This window comes from Lissotriton vulgaris, chromosome 11, assembly GCF_964263255.1.
Source record: "Lissotriton vulgaris chromosome 11, aLisVul1.2, whole genome shotgun sequence".
Classification (NCBI taxonomy): Eukaryota; Metazoa; Chordata; class Amphibia; order Caudata; family Salamandridae; genus Lissotriton; species Lissotriton vulgaris.
Genome location: NC_141699.1, coordinates 824,179,693 through 824,198,225, shown reverse-complemented (window position 1 = coordinate 824,198,225; position 18,533 = coordinate 824,179,693). Strand labels below are relative to the sequence as shown.

Genomic DNA, 18,533 nt, shown 5'->3' with positions numbered 1-18,533 from the left:
GGGTTCTAGAGCGAGGGGGACTTTACTCAGGTTACTATGGATAGCAATTCTGTTGTTCAGTGTGGGGGGTCTAAGGGGATTGGAGTGAATCGTAGGAATGGCAGTGAGAGTGTCGGGTGTGTTGCTATGGGGAGCTGAGTCGTAGGAGCGGAGGAGGGTGATTGTGTCGAGGTCCGAGAGAGGGTTGCAGGAGCGATGGGGGCGTTTTTCGCGGTTGTGAGCAGGGATTGAGGTCCAGTGCGGTGGGAGTCGAGTGCGAGAGTTCGCCGCCCGGGTGGAGGACCAGTTGGGAGGGGAGGTGATGGTGGAGGCGCGTGAGGGGTGTCTGGGGTGTGTGCTGAGTAATTGTTTGATGATGTGAATGTCTTGTTTGATCTGGTGGAGGGTGTTGGGTGAGGGGTGACTGGAGTGTGATAGACAGGGTAGTTGTTGTTTGATGATGTGCATGTCTTCTTTGAGCTGGAGGAGGGAGGCCGTAATGTAGTCCAGTGTGGGAAATGTGTTGGAGGTGGGGATGGGAGGGTCGGGCGTGGATGGCATAGGGGAGAGGTTGGTGGTGTGGATGAGAGTATTGGTGGTAGGCGGAGAGTGCAGGGTGGAGTGTGGGCGTTTATTAGTGGTGAAGGGGGTGGAGGTTGGGTAGTGGGGGTGAGACTGGGGGGGGAAGTGGGATTGTAGATGGTTCTTTTTTGAGGGGGTGGATTTGAGTTGATGGAGGTGGTGTGTTCTGCGTGATTAGTTAGTGGGTGGAAGTGGGGGCTGAGAATGGGGGGGGATAAAGGGTGGTGTTTGCCTTTGTGTGTGTCGGTCTGGTGCTGATCTAGGCTAGGCGGGTTGCGGGTGGGAGCTGTGGTATCAGGGGTGGGAGGAACGGGGATGAGGGCTGGTGTGTAGGGGGAAGGGGTGAGGTGGTTGGTGTATGAGGGAGAGAGATCTATGTCTGTGCTTGAGTGGTGTGGGGTAGCTACGGTAGGTGGGTGAATGATTAAGGTGCCGGGAGTAAAGGAGAGGTGCATGTCGTTTTGGGTGGGAGCTGTGGTATCAGGGGTGAGAGGAAAGGGGATGAGGGCTGGTGTGTGGGGGGAAGGGGTGAGGTGGTTGGTGTAAGAGACGGAGTGATCTATGTCTGTGCTTGAGGGGAGTGGGGTAGCTACGGTAGGTGGGTGACTGACTAGGGTGTCGGGAGTAAAGGAGAGGGGCATGTCGTTTTGGGGCTGGGCTAGGTTAGAATGAATGTGGTTTGAGGCTGTGGTGTCAGGGGTGACAGGAATGGGTGTGGTATGACAGGAGGACAAGGTGAGGTTGGTGGGGGGGAGGGGGTGCCGCTGGAATGTGTGGGTGAGGGATCTATGTCTGTAAATGAGTGCGAGGTAGCTACATTAGGTGGGTGAATGTCTAAGGTGCCGGTGGTGGAGGAAGGGTGCGTGTCGTTTTGGGGTTGAGCTAGGTTAGAAGGGTTGTGATTGGGGGCTGTGAATTCAATGGTGATAGGCCTGAGGGTGCTATGAGTGGGGGTCCGATGATTGGCGAGTTGTTGTTTGAACGTGGGGAACAGGTTGTCTAGTAGTTCCAGGTTCTTGTCTGTGGATTGAATTAGGATAATCCCGTTATTTTATATAGTGATGGTGGTTCTGCCCGGGAAGAGTTGGGATGGTGTGATGGAGAGTTTTAGGCCATACGCGAAATTCCTGGAGGTGGGGACGGTGAGTAAGGTGAGGAACGCTTTTCTCCATTGGGCTCTGCGTGTGGTGTGGAAGATGATATCAATGTTCAGTGAACCATTGACTGGTGAGAAGTAGGTGTCTGCACAGGGAGTTTCAGGGTGGGACCTCAGGAAGTTGTGTTTAAAGCGTTTAGCGGCTTTTTTAGTGAGTGAGGGTGGGTAGTTGATTCTATATGTGTGCTTGCCGACGGGTTCCATGATGGGAGGACAGTCTAGGTAGGTGTAGTAGGGAGGGTGCACTGTCCTAAACAGTTGCGTGGGCCTAAAGTGACACTAGTGAGTGCACAATAATGCTATACGCAGAGTACAGATGCAGACAATAATAGTGAGATAATGGGAAGTGACACTAGTGAGCTGCCAAGGTATTTGAGGTAGTAATCGGTGCATACAAGACTAACACTTGAGATGGGTGCGAGTTGCACAAGTGTAGGGTGCACAATAAAGATATAATGGAGCAGAATAGGGGTGACAACAATGAGCAGCTAACCAATATGAGGTAGTAATCAGTGTATACGGGAAGGAACATGTAATGAGTGCAGGTTACATCAGTGAACAAGTCTATGTGAGAATTCGTCAGTACATTTTAGGAATAGGAGTGAATTCGATGTAGGTTATAAACAAGTGCAGAACAAGTAGAAATAAAATACTGGCAAATAAAATACTATCATCAAGTAAAGCACAATTTGTATAAATGCCCTACAGCCAGATGTACGGCATACAAAATTGCGCCTTGCAAATTGCCAGTTTTGTGCGACTCGCAATTTGCGAGGCGCTATTTTGGATGTACAACAGTGTGTATCACACTGTTTGCGATTCCCAATGGGGTCGCAAATTGGGAGTCTCATGAATATCAATAAGCCTCATGTAATTTGCGCCCCATTGGGAATGGCAGGCCCTCCCCAAGTATGGTAGCCTGCTGGGCTCAGCAGCCCACCATGTCTGGGACTGCTTTTAAATAACGCAGTTTTTTTATGCTGCCAGTTTTCCTTAATGGAAAACCAAATGCATTTAAAAAAAATAGAAAAAATGAAACGTTTTCGTTTAATTTATTAAGGGCAGGTTGTGGTCCCTGGGACCACTGCCTGAACTTAAAAAATAGTTTCCCTACATTTGCAAAGGGGAAGGGGTCCCCTGGGGACCCCTTCCTTTTCGTGAGTGCATTACCACCCTCTTGAAGAGGGTGATAATTTGCAAGTGTTTTGCGACCACAATTGCGGTTGCAAAGCATTCATACATGGACTTGCGCTCGCTATTAGGGAGGGAATGCCCCTTCCTAATAAATAAATTGTGACTCGCTAAATAGGCTTTGTACATGGTCCATGCTGTTTTTGCATGCGCAAACGGGTTCGCAAACCTGTTTGTGCATGCAAAAACGGTCAGGCATCTGGCTCCTTGTGCCTTCTTAAAAGGACGTTTATCCGCATCTTTACTCCTTCCTTTAGAAGCAATTAAGTATCTCCTGAGTTTACAGTCGCTCTACTTTGATGCTTTTTAGGCAGATGTGGTTCACCCCCCTCTTTGTATTGGTAGCAGGAGTTGTTTCCATGTTTGTCTTTCTTTCAAAGTTAGATAAGGATCACAAGAGAAGGCTAAACTCATTCTCTTTTAATTAGGTAGTAGCCCCTGTTTATTTGACTAATTTCAGACTTCTTGCGAGGACGACAACCTTTTCTGTAAAAATATGTTCTTATCAACAGTTAATTTGACACTGGTATGAAAAGATCTACCTTTTTCTAAATAATGAGTTTCTCTCCCAGGTTGTGTTGACTCCTTCAGAGACGGTCGGGCTCAAGAATAATCATCTATCTGAGATCCTGGAGAAGATGGAGACTGGTGCGGTTGGGGTAAGCAATGTTTAGGCCCTGTTACTGTTCCCAGCTGCCCAGCAGGTAGTGGGCAGCTGCAACGTTTAGGTTTGTGCCTGTGGCGCACCCCTGACTGGCACTGCGTGGCAGCGTGCCCTGACATTCTGGACACAGGGCATTTGAGCCCCTTCTTGAGATGGCCAGTTGGCCAGTGGGCTGGTATGTGGGTAGGGCGCAAGGCCCTAATGTGATTTCTGCGCAATGTGATTTTACTATGTTTAGAACGGTAATTGCCTAATGTGATTTTTACGCAATGTGATGTTACTATGATTAGGAGGTTATTTTACCTATGTAGGTTCATGTTAGTGAGAGTTTACTTCACTGTGAGTTACGCCCTTAAATGTGATTTATTCTTAGGAGGCAGAGTCTATGGTGTTTAGACTAGTGAGAGATTGCCTACTGTAGTTATATTGTTTAGGCCTAAATGTGATTATGCGTAATGTGCTTTGCCTTTATGCTTGTGTTATACTTCTAAAGGTGCTCATGCTTAGAAGTTTGTTTTGCCTAGTATAGTTTATACTAGAGAGGTTATGTGTCCATGCGTGATCTAGGCCTATGGGTATTAGTATTGCGTAGTGTGTACCTACCTGTTACCAGTGGTTACTGGTTGTGATCTATAATTGTTATTTGGTGTGACAGTTATTATAAGTGCTGGTTCTACTAAGTGCTGATTCTGACAGTAGCCCTGTCCTGGTGTAAATAATCCCTTGTGAATATTGCCCATGCCAGTTGGCACAATGTATATTGTGTGATTAATATCTGATGTGTTTTGACAATACAAAAGGTATAACCTTGTGTGGAGTTCCTTTTGTGGTGTGCCTAGGATGTTGTTGCTGTTGTGTGCGTGCGCAAATGCTTTACACATTACCTCCGGGATAAGCCTGTCTGCTCTTGCCAAACTACCAAGGGGGTGAGCAGGGGTTATCTTGGGGTGTGACTCCCTTGCCCTGACTAGAATGGTGGTCTCTGCCTGGCTTTGGCGTAAGTCTTAGCCAACCAGAAATCCCAGTTCTAACAGTTCTATGTTGACTTTGCTGCTTCTTTTTAGGTCGAGCCTATAGCGACAGCACGCATGCGCTACCCTCTCTGCGAGGCATGGAGTATGGAGTGGAAGCTCTGCCCACTCCCCTGCCCATCTTTTTCATTGGCTTGTCTTTGTCATTTCTAAATGCTCCCTTCCGATTGGTTTATAGGCTGTTAGTCCCTCCTTATGACGGCCAATTCGTCATTAGTATCCTTCCATGGCTACTGGACCCATCTCAAATAAACAGGTTAGTGTTAGATTCATTACCTTAGAATATCCCCAGGCGTCAGACTGGATCCGGAAAGTTTTGCGTAGCAGTACCGCTGCGCGTCGGTAGGCCTCGTCTGCGTCTCCGCATCCATCGTCTGCGTCGATGGCGCGGGATGACGTTCTCGGAGTACTTAGATGCCGCCCTCGCGCGCTGACGTCAGTTCTTCTTTTTTCCGCGCCAGCAAGCACAGATCCGGGAAGAGCAGTACTCCTAGTCAATTTTTGACTAACTTTTTCGATCTCTTTTGGAATCTTCTTGAGTTGATTCTCGACTCCGGTGCCAATAGGGATGCCCGTGTTCAAACCATGAGTTTAACTGTAACCGCATGATGTCAGTTGCCGACCCCCACCGTCGGTGTCTTTACTGCCTCGGGCCGACCACCATGACAAGTCGTGCCCCGACTGCTGGGCCTTGACGTCGAAGGCTAGGCGGGAGCGGTCCGTAAGCACCTCGAGATCCGGCAGTCAGCCCCGTGTCGCTCGAGGTCCCGGTCCAGGAGGAGGTCGAGGGACCGGTCGCGGGGCCGCAGTCATCACAGCTCGGCGAGTCGACACCACTCGTCGGGCTCCAAGTCCTCAGGTAAGTCGAGGCACAAGAAGTCGAAGAAGCAACATCTCTCTTCTAACATTCTCTACACTCGCGTGACTCGGCCAGGCGTTCGGGCGAAACCGCCCACACGGCTCCGCCGGAGCCGCAAGCGCCGCATCCAGCTCCAAACCCGCCGGTCCCTGGGCTGCACGTGACGCTGGAGGAGATCATCACCTTCCTCCCGCCCATGATGTTGTGCTTCCCTCCGCCGGATCCCGCTGAGGCGCCTTCGGGCCCCGCGGATCCGTCTGGGAGCCCAAGCGGGCCGTCGGGTGCTTCGGCCCTGGCGCCGTCGACGACTCCGGTCCCGACGCCGCACGGCCCCTCAGGATCCAGGCCTGGATCCATGACAACGCCGGTCGACCTCACGTCCTCCAAGGTGGCACTCGCTCGGAGACACTTTTCATCGCAAGTGGAGCTGCGGTCTGTTGTACGCCTTTCTGCCTATACCACTTCTGCCCAGAGTGCTGAAGAAGATCAGGCGCGACCGGGCCCAAGTCATCCTTGTGGCTCCGGACTGGGCACAAAGGTACTGGTATCCCGAGAAAATCAGCATGTTAGTCGATCCCAAGACTCGTCTGCCTCTTCAGGAGGACCTACTGTCGCAGTAGTAGGGGACGGTCCTCCACCGAACCTGTCCATCCTCCAAATCTATGCGTGGAGATTGAGCGGCGGCAGTTGAGGCCATTTGACTTGCCTCCTGAAGTCTGTGATGTGATTCTGGCAGCCAGGCGTCCCTCCACAAAATCGGTATACGCCTGCAGGTGGAACAAATTTGGATCCTCTCTCTGCCCCACTTTCAGAGGTTCTCCTATTCCTTCTTTCTCTTGCCCAGCAGGGCTCTGCTCTGGGCACTATCAAGGGCTATCTTTGGCCATTTCCGCCTTCTTGAGGCTTCCTGATCAGCCTTCTCTTTTCAAGTCCCCTATTGTAAATAGATTCTTGAAGGGCATCACGCACATGTTTCCTCCTGTTCCTTTCGTGATACCTCAGTTGAACTTGAACCTTGTTCTAACCTATCTGATGTGCTCTCCTTTCGAACCACTTCACAATTGCCGTCTTCGTCTTCTGACTCTTAAGACTGCATTCCTGGTTGCCATTACCTCTGCTAGGAGAGTGAGTGAGCCCAAGGCTCTATCTTCTAAACCTCATTTCCTCTCTGTCCATCCGGACAAAGTAGTCTTGGGAACTCGTCCTTCTTTCCTGCCTAAGGTGGTTACAACCTTTCATATCGGGCTGTCCATCACCTTGCCCACCTTCTTTCCGCCTCTGCATCCCTCGAAAGAGGAAGAGAGGCTCCACCGTCTGGACCCAAAATGTGGGCTCTCTTTTTATCTAGACCGGACAAGACAGTTCCGGGTGGACGACCAGTTCTTTGTTGGTTACGTGGGCGCTAAGAAGGGACCAGTGGTGCACAAGCGGACCATCTCTCGGTGGGTCGTGTTGTGCATCAATGTCTGTTACTCCTTGGCGAAGAAGGAGCCTCCTGTTGGGCTGAGGGCCCATTCCACTCGGGCCATGGTGGCTACTACTGCCCTAGGTCGGGGAGTCCTCTTGCAGGACATCTGTCAGGCAGCTACGTGGGCCTCGCTCCACACGTTTGCTAGACACTACTGCCTGGACAGCCAAGTCCGGAGAGATGGCTTTTTCGGACGTTCCGTTCTCCAGGACTTTCTGGTGTGATCTTGGTTCGCAGACTCACCTCCGGGGTTGGTATTGCTGGGGTCTCTATTCTAAGGTAAGGAATCTAACACTAACCTGTTTCTTTCAGATGCACAAGTTACTTACCTTCGGTAACGATATATCTGTAAGAAACAGTAGTTAGTGTTAGATTCCTTACCGCCCCACCCATCCTCCCCATTCTGCGAACCGATATCTAGGGTTAAGGTATCTCCCTTTGAGGGCCCTAGTTTCATGGCACCAGTGTCGGTCTCTGGCATGGCTCTGCGTTCCTGGCGCGGAAAGCTATGTACAAGAACTGACGTCCGTGTGCGAGGGCGGCGTCTAAGTACTCCGACGACTTTATCCCGGCGCCAATGACGCCGACGACGGACGTGGAGCCGCAGACAACGCCTACCGACCCGCAGAGGTACTGCTACGCAAAACTTTCCGGATCCAGTCTGACGCCTGGGGATATTCTAAGGTAAGGAATCTAACACTAACTACAGTTTCTTACAGATATATTGTTACCGAAGGTAAGTAACTTGTGCTTTACTTCGAGTGTTGCATGCAATGTGTTATTTAGATTGTGAGTACTATTTTCGTCCCATGCCTTGCTGCATCCCCACCCGCCCGCACTCACGTTCGTGCCTTCATGCCCTCCTGCTCACCGCCTGCTTGCGCTCCCGTTTGCAATGCAATAGGTCTCACGTAAATGCAAGTCCTATTGCATTGCAAATGCTTGGTTCTGCCTGCGACAGAAGCCAAGTAGTCCCATCCATCATTCCTCTTTAGATGAGTCTGATCCTAAAGAAGTGCAAAGTTACCTCTGCAAATCCTGAACTCAGCGAATAAAATCAGTGGGAGACAAGACTTCAACTGAAGAAACGTCATGTATTCAAGAAGTATCCATTTGGCCAGGAGAAAGACATGCACCATAAATTATGCCCCAAAGAAACCTTAAATGTCTATCATAACATACAATAGCCATTCCTCCTCTGAAGTGGGTAAGTGTAGCAAAAGTTTGGGTGGGTTACTCCTCTCCTCCATGTCCTTAATAGGATTGAAACTTTTGGTTACAACAACTAGGACATTTTTCACTCTTATGTCAGGACAGCAGGCAAGGCTTATGCTGGTTTAAACCTTATCCACCACCAGCGATGCAATACTAGGGACTAACTTTTTAGAACCTTTTAAAGGTAGAGTCTGAAGTCCAATCTGCCACATTCAGAACTTCCCCCAAAGCAAATGTCTTGGAGCCATGACATCTTTGGCAGAATGAACACCAGACTCCTTTTTATCAATGCCAACCTCTTGCATGGCCCATCTGACCCATCTTACAATGGCTGGGGAAGAGACTGCCTTGTGGGACTTCCGAATAGCAATCAGGAATTGGCACTCTCAGTGGGGACAAATCTCTTCAGTCGTCGCCTTTTAAGCTTTAATGCTACGAACCACACATAACTTGGAGGGATCTGCAAAAGAAGGGTAGGAACCAATACGGGAATTACATTTAGTTTGTCTTGAAATATGGAAAGTAACCCCCTCTGGGGTGCATACTCGACTGGATAAGTCCAGTCCTCTGCCATCCGATATGCATGTACAGGATACTAGGTATAATAGTGCACCCTCTTCGGCTGACATTTCTTTCCTAAAGGGTGGAATGTTTGGGTTCTGGAGGAAGGGAAATCTAAAACCCCTGAGGAGTTTACGGACTAAAGAAAATTCCCCCACCGGGTGGTTGCCAATGTGAGACTGCTCCGTTGAAATAGCAGACCGAAAACTATTGATGGACCTACACGCCATACTGTCTAAGGAAGTGGGGAAATTAACTACATGGATTGCATCTGTCCCTACAGAATCCAAGTTTCTTTAGTGATACCAACCTATGCTTCGAGACCAAGCCAATCTGTAAAGTTTGATTGTACTGTCTGCCCATGCCCTGGAGAGCAAAGACACAGCCTGTCACGAAAGTCCTGGGACTTTCCAACATTTCCTGTAATCCTCCACTCCATAAGTTATAAAGAGCCATCCACTACCCACCAGTGAGGATTCCCCTCTGGATTCTGGCGGAGACCTGGAGACAGAGGAAGACTGATTGGAGAATCTCATGAAAGTTCCATCAGAACTGAATACCATACTTGAGATCTCCAAGTTGGGGTTGACAACCACAAAGTCTGCTTGCTATCTCTGTACTTGGGCGGACAGCTGCATGATTATTGCAAATGGGGGAAATGCATATCCTGCTTCCTCTTACCAGTTCTGTAGAAAAGCATCCCTTTCCACTGCATTGGGGCCTGGTCTTCATCTGACTAGCTGATTGTTAAAGTGGGACACAAAGAGTTCCAACATGAGCGTGCCCCACCTGGTCAGAAGTGCTTGGAAGACTGACAGGCCCGGTTACCAAAGGAACACAACCTGCAGGTACCGAGACTGCCAATCTGCTGTTTGTTTGGCTTTCCCCGTGAGGTGCACCTCCATCACCGAGATGTCGATCTCAAGGCAGTAGTCCCAAAAACCTTTGGCCAGATCAGAGAGGCTTTTGGATCTCTTTCCCCCGACGCAATTGATATATGGAATCACTACTACATTGTCTATTTTCAGACAGAAACAGGATTGTATCTTTTCTTTGATCTTACATTTGACTGCGAACAAGCCTGCCATCAGTTTGAGGAAGATGATGTGTAGAGTTTTTTTGAGAGATGACCATTTTCCACCAGTGGAGAATTCCCCACACCGTGCGCCCCAATTCGTGCCACTGGCATCAGTTTCGATAATTAGGTGCAGCTGGATCCTAAGATTGCCTGCCTGTTCCAGGCTTCCACCTTATTTCCTCTCAGACTTCATCTGACAATGAAACCCTCTGTGAGTAGGTGCATCACCGTCCAAGGTGGAAAGCGTTTAGGCACTGCAGGGCCTGGTAATGCAGGGGTTCCGGGCGATAGCTTATATTAAGGAGGATAGGCGGCCACGATCCTCGCGATTTTGTTGGAGGGAAGTGAACCACTTTGGCTCCGTCCTTTGCAACTCATGTTTGATCTTACTTATCTTCCTTGAAGGAAAATCCAAGGTGGCTCGACCCAAGTTCACCACGAACCCCAGAAAGACAATGGAATTTTTGTGGGACAGTACTAATTTTGCCCTGTTGATAATGAAGGCCACTGATTCCAGGAGATCTATGATTGCCTGCAACTGCTCCAAAAGGGTCCTTGGGCATTGATCCATCATGAGAATTTCATCTAGATACACATGCCCCTGACCCTGAGGTGTTCCAACGGCTTCATGACCTTGGTGAAATACAAGGGGCGGAAGTCAGTCCGAAGGGAAGAGTCGTATACTCGAAGATCTGAAGACACCACTGGAACTGAAAAAAGTGACAATGTGGCTGGTAGATGGCGATTGTAAGATAGGCATCTTTAAGGACCAGGCACGCCAGCCAGTCTTTGGGTCATGAAAGGGCCCTCAAGAGGTGGTTTCCCTCCATTTTGAAACGGCGTAAGAGCAACCACTCACTGAACTCTGTGAGAATGACAGGACGTTGCCCCCCCCCTCTCTTCTCCACCAAAAATAAGTTGCTAAAGATACCAGATGATTGGGACGGTGTTAGTGCGATAGAGCCGCTGAAGTGCAGGTCTGTCACTTCTTGTATACCAGGTCGGCCTCTGATTTGGAGAGGAAAAGCGGGAAAGGTGGAACCAGTTGGGAGGGTGAGCCGTAAAACTCGATTTGGAACCCCTGAATTTGTTTGACGGATCCAAGAGTCAGAAGTGGCTGCTTCCCAGTCATGTGCAGAGTCCACCAGCCTACCCAAGGTCTTTCTTGAGAAAAAAGGGTGTAAGGAGCCTTGGTTGGCGCTTCCTCTGAGAGCGTCTCTGGAGCCTCAATGGTGGGGGAAGCCTCTAGAGGGGTAGAAGCTACTGTAGCTTGCCATTGTCCCCTTCTGGAACCGTAACCTCTTGCGGGGGCTTTGGACTGAAGTCGGCCGGCCGAGCGCCTACTGCTGTGACCAGCTCCGGGGTGTAGCAATTCTGTTGATGAAGGCTTGGGCCTTGACAAGCTTATTAATGGTGACCACAAACATGCCCCAATCCCTAATAAACTGATTGCTGAAGAGTCCCCATTGTGCGATCTCCGAGGTGGCCAAATCGCCCAACTTCAGGTCCATTTTGATGAGCAAAGAATTGCGCCTCTCAGGGGCGCTAGGTGGCGCGCACGCAAGATGACCGCACCTAGGTGAGGCTCCTGCAGCCCTGCGTTTTTATCCTTAACTTATCCTGCTTAAGAGACCCTTGGCAGTCTACAACTATCGTCCAACTACAGCTCTGCTTTATTGGAAGACTCTGTGAAGATTTTGGGTGATTTGGAGCAGCTCTATCCCATCTGCAGTATCAAGAAAAGCTGACCGGTGTGACAGGGGCACGGGGCGGAGCTGCTGACCCGGCTCCTGGGTTCCCGCAAGACCGCGGCTGGCCATGAGGCGTCCAGGCCTCACGGAGCGGGAGGTGCAGCTGGCAGAGGGCGACACAGAGGGCTGAGCCTGCTGTTTATGGCGTGAGGCGGAGCAAGACGCGATTATACTGCCCATGTACCGGCGGCGGCTGCTGAAAGGGCTCGAACACAGACGGAGGTGAGCGGGGGGCCCGGTGCGGGGCGGCTGCACTGTGAGGCGCTACGGCGGGAGCGTGTTGCCGCCACTGATCTCCTATCAGAAACGTTAGCCCAGCACCAGATAAAGCGCCGCCGGAATGCGGGGGCTCTGGGCGCAGCATCGCGCTGCCCGCCCCCACCCTCCCTGATTGAGAAAAGCGTCTCTGCCCTTCGAAGCTTGGGCCTTTTTCCCGCCCACCATGCACTAACTGCGCCCCATTGTGAGATCCGGGAAGGGGAGAAGTGAGCACACACGAGAAGCCCCCCCCCCCAGAAGCTTGTAAGATGTGTTGGCTGGCTGGAACCAGGGGGAGTTACAACTGAGCGTTACACTGCCACGGGTGTACAGAGTGCGTGCAGGCTGGCGCAGAGGAGGGGAGCAGCTGCGCTCAGTGGTGGCACACTGGACATACCACTGGCACAACGGGGAATCTTGCACCACTGACCACTCCTTATTCTTTTTGAGACCTGGAGCACAGACATTGGGTGTTTCACTGTGTTAGTGACCAGTGTTGAGGCAGCAAAGCGCGGCACTCAAGGCCCACAGGAAAACCGCGTCTTGGATGGAGGAGAGGGGCCGCAGAACGGCTCGGCTGCGCTAAACGCGGAGGTACAAAGTATCCTGCAGGAGGTGAGGCAGGGATTTGATACCATAGTTGACAAAGTGGACAGGATGTATTCGCTCTGAAACGAGGTACATCTGTGAGGCCACCTAGGAACGCTCCCAATGGGTATTCCCCCACTGCTGTCTGCTGCATGAAGCATACAGTATATGACTGATATTTTTCTCTCTTCTTTGTTTTTGGGTGTTGGAAGCCATGGGAGGGGAGGTGGGTGTATACTTCTGGCAAATTGGGGTTGCTTCAGTGGGAGGGGGTGGGATCAGGGGGGGAAGGTTCACAGTTATGCATGTTCATCATGGCACAGAGTGTTTCACATTTGGATTTGGCACTAATGAAAGACGGGGTAGGCATTGAGCTACACACACAGTGTACGAGTGCTGTGCACGGCATTCGAAGTTGATCTGCCTCAGCTTCTGGGAGCTCGTGCATCTGATACATATACGTACCAGTAACTGACATCAGGCCTGAAAAACTGAACATCCTCACATGGAATGTCAGGGGATTAGGGGATCTGCGCAAAAAGCGTCACATATTGGCCAATTTGGACAGGCATCAGATACATATTGCAATGTTACAAGAGACGCATGTTGGTCCTCAGGGAACTACCACTTTTGCCAGCAGGTGGGCTGAACATAGAATTGTTTCCTCTTATTCTACATATGCAAGAGGTACAGCTATCCTTGTTTAGAAAAACATGCCCTTTCATCCAGCTGGGGCCGTATGGGACGCACAAGGCAGATATTGTCTGCGTAGAGCCTGTTTATTTTCCTTAGGGAACCTTGTATCTTTTTCGACTCTTGCCTGGCGTTTCTGGACTCTGCCCTAGCCTCTCCCTGCATTTATTTGATAGTGCCGAATAACATTTCCATAGTGGGAGGGTGTGAAACCCCTTGATCGGCTGCTCCCTGTTGAACATCCGGGACACCACTCTCTTGATACAGCTGGGATGTTGCAGAGTAATCCCAGTCCAGCCTCTTAGCAATCTCTCCTAGTTGAGGACTGCATCTTTTCCTCTGTTTAGCCCTAGATCCTCCTCGGCGTTGCCTTGTTCCTATAGAGTCTATGATCTAAGGTACTCCCTTCAGTGGAAGCCTCTGAGTTTGAGTTTGAGCCAGAGTCAGGTTCCGAGTCTGAGCCTCCAGAGATGCTCTCCCCGCTTGAGGCTGAAGCCCCTGTGTCACCGTTTAATGAAAAGAAGCAGTCATCGCTCTGGGACCCTGGTATTGCTATGTCAGTTTTTTCCAGTAGCCCCGCATGTCTGGGTACGGAGTTTGATCTGCCCCTTGGCTTCTCAGGCTTTTTATTCACCCCAGTATTTTTCAAACAACTGGCTGCCTCCATTAACTTTGTCTGCACGCCTGCCTTTTTCCCCTTCTCAGTCTCGGTGCCTTTAAAGACCTTGTCCTTGTCCTTTCCTTTCTGCTGGAGTTGTGCCTTTGCCTGTACCTGAGATTGCGCTTGCACTTGACTGTTAGCAATAGGAGTCACTGCTGGGGTCACTGCTGGGGCCCGCTCCTGGGCCAGCTGCTGCCCTGCTGCGTTTGTTACCCCAGTCTCTCCCGCTTCTGCGGGCCCCCTTACCTCCTGCTGATTTTGGCCTTCCATGAGCCCTAACTGTCCGGGAGCCGCCGATGCAAATGCTCCCGCCTCAAGTTCCCCCACGGGTGCCCTCGCCGCTGTCTCCTTGCCTTCGTTCTCTTCAATCTCTTTGCCTGCAATTGCGCTGCTCAGCCCATCCGCTCTGTCATCTCCGTCATCTTCTCCATCCTGGCTCCGCTCACTCTGCCCGGCATCCTGGTTGACGGCATGAGTAGTCTGGTCCGGAGTTTTCCCTGGGTTCGTCACTGACCTCGGCGTTCTGGCTGGGGGGAAGGCTTCAACCAACGTTGGCTGCCGGAACGCGTCTTTCCTTTGACATCCTTGTTTCCTCCGACGGCAGGCGTCCAACCTCTAACGCCTTTCTTGATATTCTCGAGGGATGCATCTTTCTCCCCCATGTCGTGCTCGGCCAGCATCAGTCCCCCTCCAGTTGCCCCGGTGTTTCTTGCTGCCGCTACTACTCTTTTTGTGACCGCCCCCCGCGCACTGAGGCGGGGGCCACTGCTCCCGGAGTTGTGGGCGCCGCTACTACTGTTAACAAAGGCTGCTCCTGTGCCTCCTTGGTTTCCTTAGGCTTCGCTCCCCTGGGCACCATTGTCTGCGTGTACTGATGCTTCCACAGCCCCGACCGGCTTACCAAGAAGGTTTCCCAACGCTGCACCGTGTTCTCGAGTGCCTCTCTCAGGTAAGTGCTTGTTCGGGTTGGCTCTCGAGTAAAATGTAGTCGTTTTTCAAGCCACTCTGCTGATAACCACATTATCCACCGACATCTTGGTATGTAGGGTACGCAGGGTATCGCTTTGTCACACCATGACAGGAGCGAACGATAGTGCGGCTGCTCTTCTACGGTCCGTCAGCGGCCATCTTGTCTCTTTGTCGACTGGATGAAGATCAGCCTTTTTTGCACCGCATAAAGTCCTTGCAAGGCAAGATTATTTTATGATTTCTAATAGATTGATAGGAAAAGCAAAGATAGAAAAGGTGCCCCGCATTGTATCAGATCATAATCCGCTGATACTCTCACTAGATATCGCAGTAAAAACCAGATCTATGCGCAAGTGGACCTTCGAACGTAGGTTACTAAAGGACAGTAAATATATAGCTCATATGGAAAAGTGGATAAAAGACTACTGGGAAATTAACTGACATAGTACTACTACAGGTTAAGCCAGGACGGGTTCCCAAGGCAAGCGCTTAGAGACCCCTGGGTGATAAGCGCTATATAAATCCTATACAATACAATACTTGGGACGCCTTTAAGGCAGGGGTACGCAGAGAAACTCTTAGCTACAGCCTATCAAGTCAAAGGAAAGAGAGGGCCAAGGCCGCCATGCTATCCCAGAAGGTTGCAGAGGTGGAGGCAGAGTTGGGGGCGTTAATTCATGTAAGGGCACCCATAGATCAGATTCTTGTAAAACTAGCTAGAGTGAAAGCGGAGGCAGGGGAAAATGTCGCAGCAAAGGCAGCTGAGGTATATATAGCAAGGAGGGAGCACTGCCATGAGTACAGCGAAAGGGTGGGACATACGCTGGCAGTTAGAACCAGGCAAAAAGAGGCAATGGGAGAGATAAAGGGAATCACGGATAGCAACGGGAGTCTGATCACAGAAGCATCTGGGATAAGAGAGGTATTTAGGCAATACTACACTATACTCTATAGTGAAGAACAGGAAACTGATAAGGTACTAATCCGAGAATACTTGGCAAATACAATAGCGCCATATCTTGCACAAGAAGACAGGGACGATTTGGAGGCACCAATACGGGAGGAAGAAGTGAGATGTGTGCTGGCAAATCTCCCGGCAGGAAAAGCCACAGGGCCGGATCAGCTGCCAATTGAATTTTATAGAACATTTCAGGCAGGAATTTGTAAGTATATTCTTGAAACAATACAACAGGCACAAGAGGGACAGACAATTCCTAATTCTTGGGCAGGAGCAGAAATTGTAATCATCCTTAAAAAAGGCAAGGTACCAACAGAGGCAGGGTCCTACAGGCCATTTACATTACTAAATGCAGATGCAAAAATGTACTCTAAAGTACTGGCCTCTAGGATCTCAAGGGTGATAGACACATTAGTGAGTAAAACACAGCATGGTTTCAGTCCAGGGAGGGGGACAACGGAACACATACGGAGAGTCATCACATTATTTGACGCCACAGAAGTCTCAGGAGACCCAATGTCGGTTATGCTTTTAGACGCAGAGAAATCGTTCGACCGAGTCTCCTGGGACTATCTCTGGTCGTCTCTGCGCTGGGCTGGTATAGGGAATGAGTTTATACGGGCTATACAGGTGCTCTACCAAGCTCCAACAGCACGGGTGAGGGTCAATGGGGAATATACAAATGAACTAGAAATCAAGCGGGGCACTAGACAGGGATGTCCATGTTCCCCGCTACTCTTCGCCGTCTATTTGGACCCGTTGCTGCGTAGGTTAATGGCAAACAGGGGAATCTCACTGGTTAAGTCTATGGGGGGAGAAGATAAAGTGTTGGCATATGCCGACGATGTTGCGGTTATATCTGCGGCTCCCATAGAAGCCATAAGGGAAATTGAGAAAGAAGCTGTATTGTTTGGTAGAATATCTGGCTACTCCCTTAATAAAACGAACACTCAAATTATTATAAACAACAAGGTGCTCTGTCCAGATAATCGAGTTGTAGATTCAGGGATGTTCCTGGGGGTAGAAATAACTGCAAATCTACACAGCGTGGTAGCAAGGAACGTCGAACCAATAATTAAAAATGCAACGAAAGATCTGGATAGATGGCATAACCTTCATCTGTCAGTAGTGGGACGGGCGAATGTAGTAAAAATGATGTTGCTGCCCAAATTATTATACATCTTTAGGGCAATTCCGTTAACGTTTGACCCAAAATGGTATATTGCTCTGGAGCAGATAGTAAACAGGTTTCTATGGGCACACGGGAAAACGAGGCGGGCTTTGAGATACATGACACTCCCTAGAGAGAAAGGCGGATGGGCAGTCCTGGATTTTAAAATGTACCACTGGGCGGCGTCCCTTCAATACATGGCTGAGCTCATTGGGGGGGGGGCATCAGAACAAGTAGGAGAGGCTACCTCGGTGTATGCAGTTTTGATGGGGGGAGAAATAAAAAATGTGTTTCTAAAATACACCGAATTTAGCTATTACAAGAGGACTAAATTTAAAATTCTGATCGCGGCATATAAAATCTGGGCAGCATTCAGAAAGAAATATGGACTGGGAAGATATAACGCCTATACACGATTATCTGACAACAAAACTTTACTGGCAGAAATATTCGCTGATTCAGTATTTAGAGAGTGGGGTCAACAGGGTATTGCGAGCATTAAAGATTTGATGGGAGAACAGGGTAGGTATCAATTCTCGGAGATACAACAATTATATGGTGTTGCAACAAAAAGCTTTTATAAATATTTACGAGGAGTTTATTGGCCACAAAAAAGGGGGGTCCGACAGGACTTAAGGAAAATGTTGTATTGGAATATATCGCTAAACAAGCGGAGTGCACGATCAAAAGAATCTATTTTGAACTGTTAGAAAGTAGAGAGGATGATCTAGGGAAACAAGGAGATAAATGGTTAGAGAGATTGGGGGTAGGGCAGGAAAACTTTCAGCTCTCATTAGAATTAGGGAGGAATATATTGTGCTGTGCGGCATTACAGGCGCAACATTACAAAACCATTTTCTCACTTTATTATACGCCAGCAAAAATTGCACAATGGGGAGGCACTTCTGGAATCACATGCCCGCGCTGCAATAGCTCGGAAGCAGAGCTAGTCCACGTTTTTGCTACTTGTCCAATATTACTCCCCTTACATAAGGAAATTGAAAATTTCTGGGAAAATGCAATAGGTATTACTACAGTACTTACGCCAGCAAGGGTGGTCTTGGGAGTGGATGGGCAATGTGTGGCCATAACTTCTTATTTATAGCAATGGCAGTGCTGAGACTCTGCGTGGCGACAGCCTGGAAAGATCCGGTACCCCCCACTTTTCATCAATGGTTGGCCAGGCTAATTTCCATATACACCTGGAAAGGGAGATATACGCAAGGAAAGGTAAAAGGGGGAGGAAATTAGGTTTGATGTGGAGAAGTGTGGTTCACTGGTTAGAGGAGGCAGACCTGGAAGCAGAGGTCAGCCCGGGACCAGGGTTCAATTCCCAGCTCGGCGGGGTCTTGAGTCCTAAAATGTCCATGGACTCAACAATTCTCACTCCGGTGCCTACTCGATTCACGGGTTCACACTCTGCTACTCTAGGCAATAGCTTGCTTAATCTCCACAACGGCCCCTCGCGGCGGGATGCCTGGCTTTCACCTTGCGGATACCCTGCCGGGGTTATCTCACAGGGGAATACCAGGACGGGTTCCCTAAGCAAGTGCTTAGAAACCGCTCGGTGATTTGCGCTATATAAATTCCTGTACATTAACAAGTAATGAACTGACTTAGCTTGAATTATTAATTTCCTTTTTCTCAATAGGTGATCTACTTATCTCTTTTATGTATTTCCTTATGTGAAATTTTGTTGT

The 18,533-nt window shown here is 49.7% G+C and overlaps 1 protein-coding gene across 1 annotated transcript in view; it reads left to right on the top strand.

Moving 5' to 3' along the window:
- CEP63 (centrosomal protein 63) overlaps positions 1-18,533 on the top strand; it is a 361,269-nt gene that overhangs the window by 204,317 nt on the left and 138,419 nt on the right. The window contains exon 11 of the mRNA XM_086943933.1: positions 3,481-3,567. Within this exon, the coding sequence (XP_086800059.1) occupies positions 3,481-3,567 (87 nt within the window). The remainder of the gene's footprint in view (positions 1-3,480; positions 3,568-18,533) is intronic.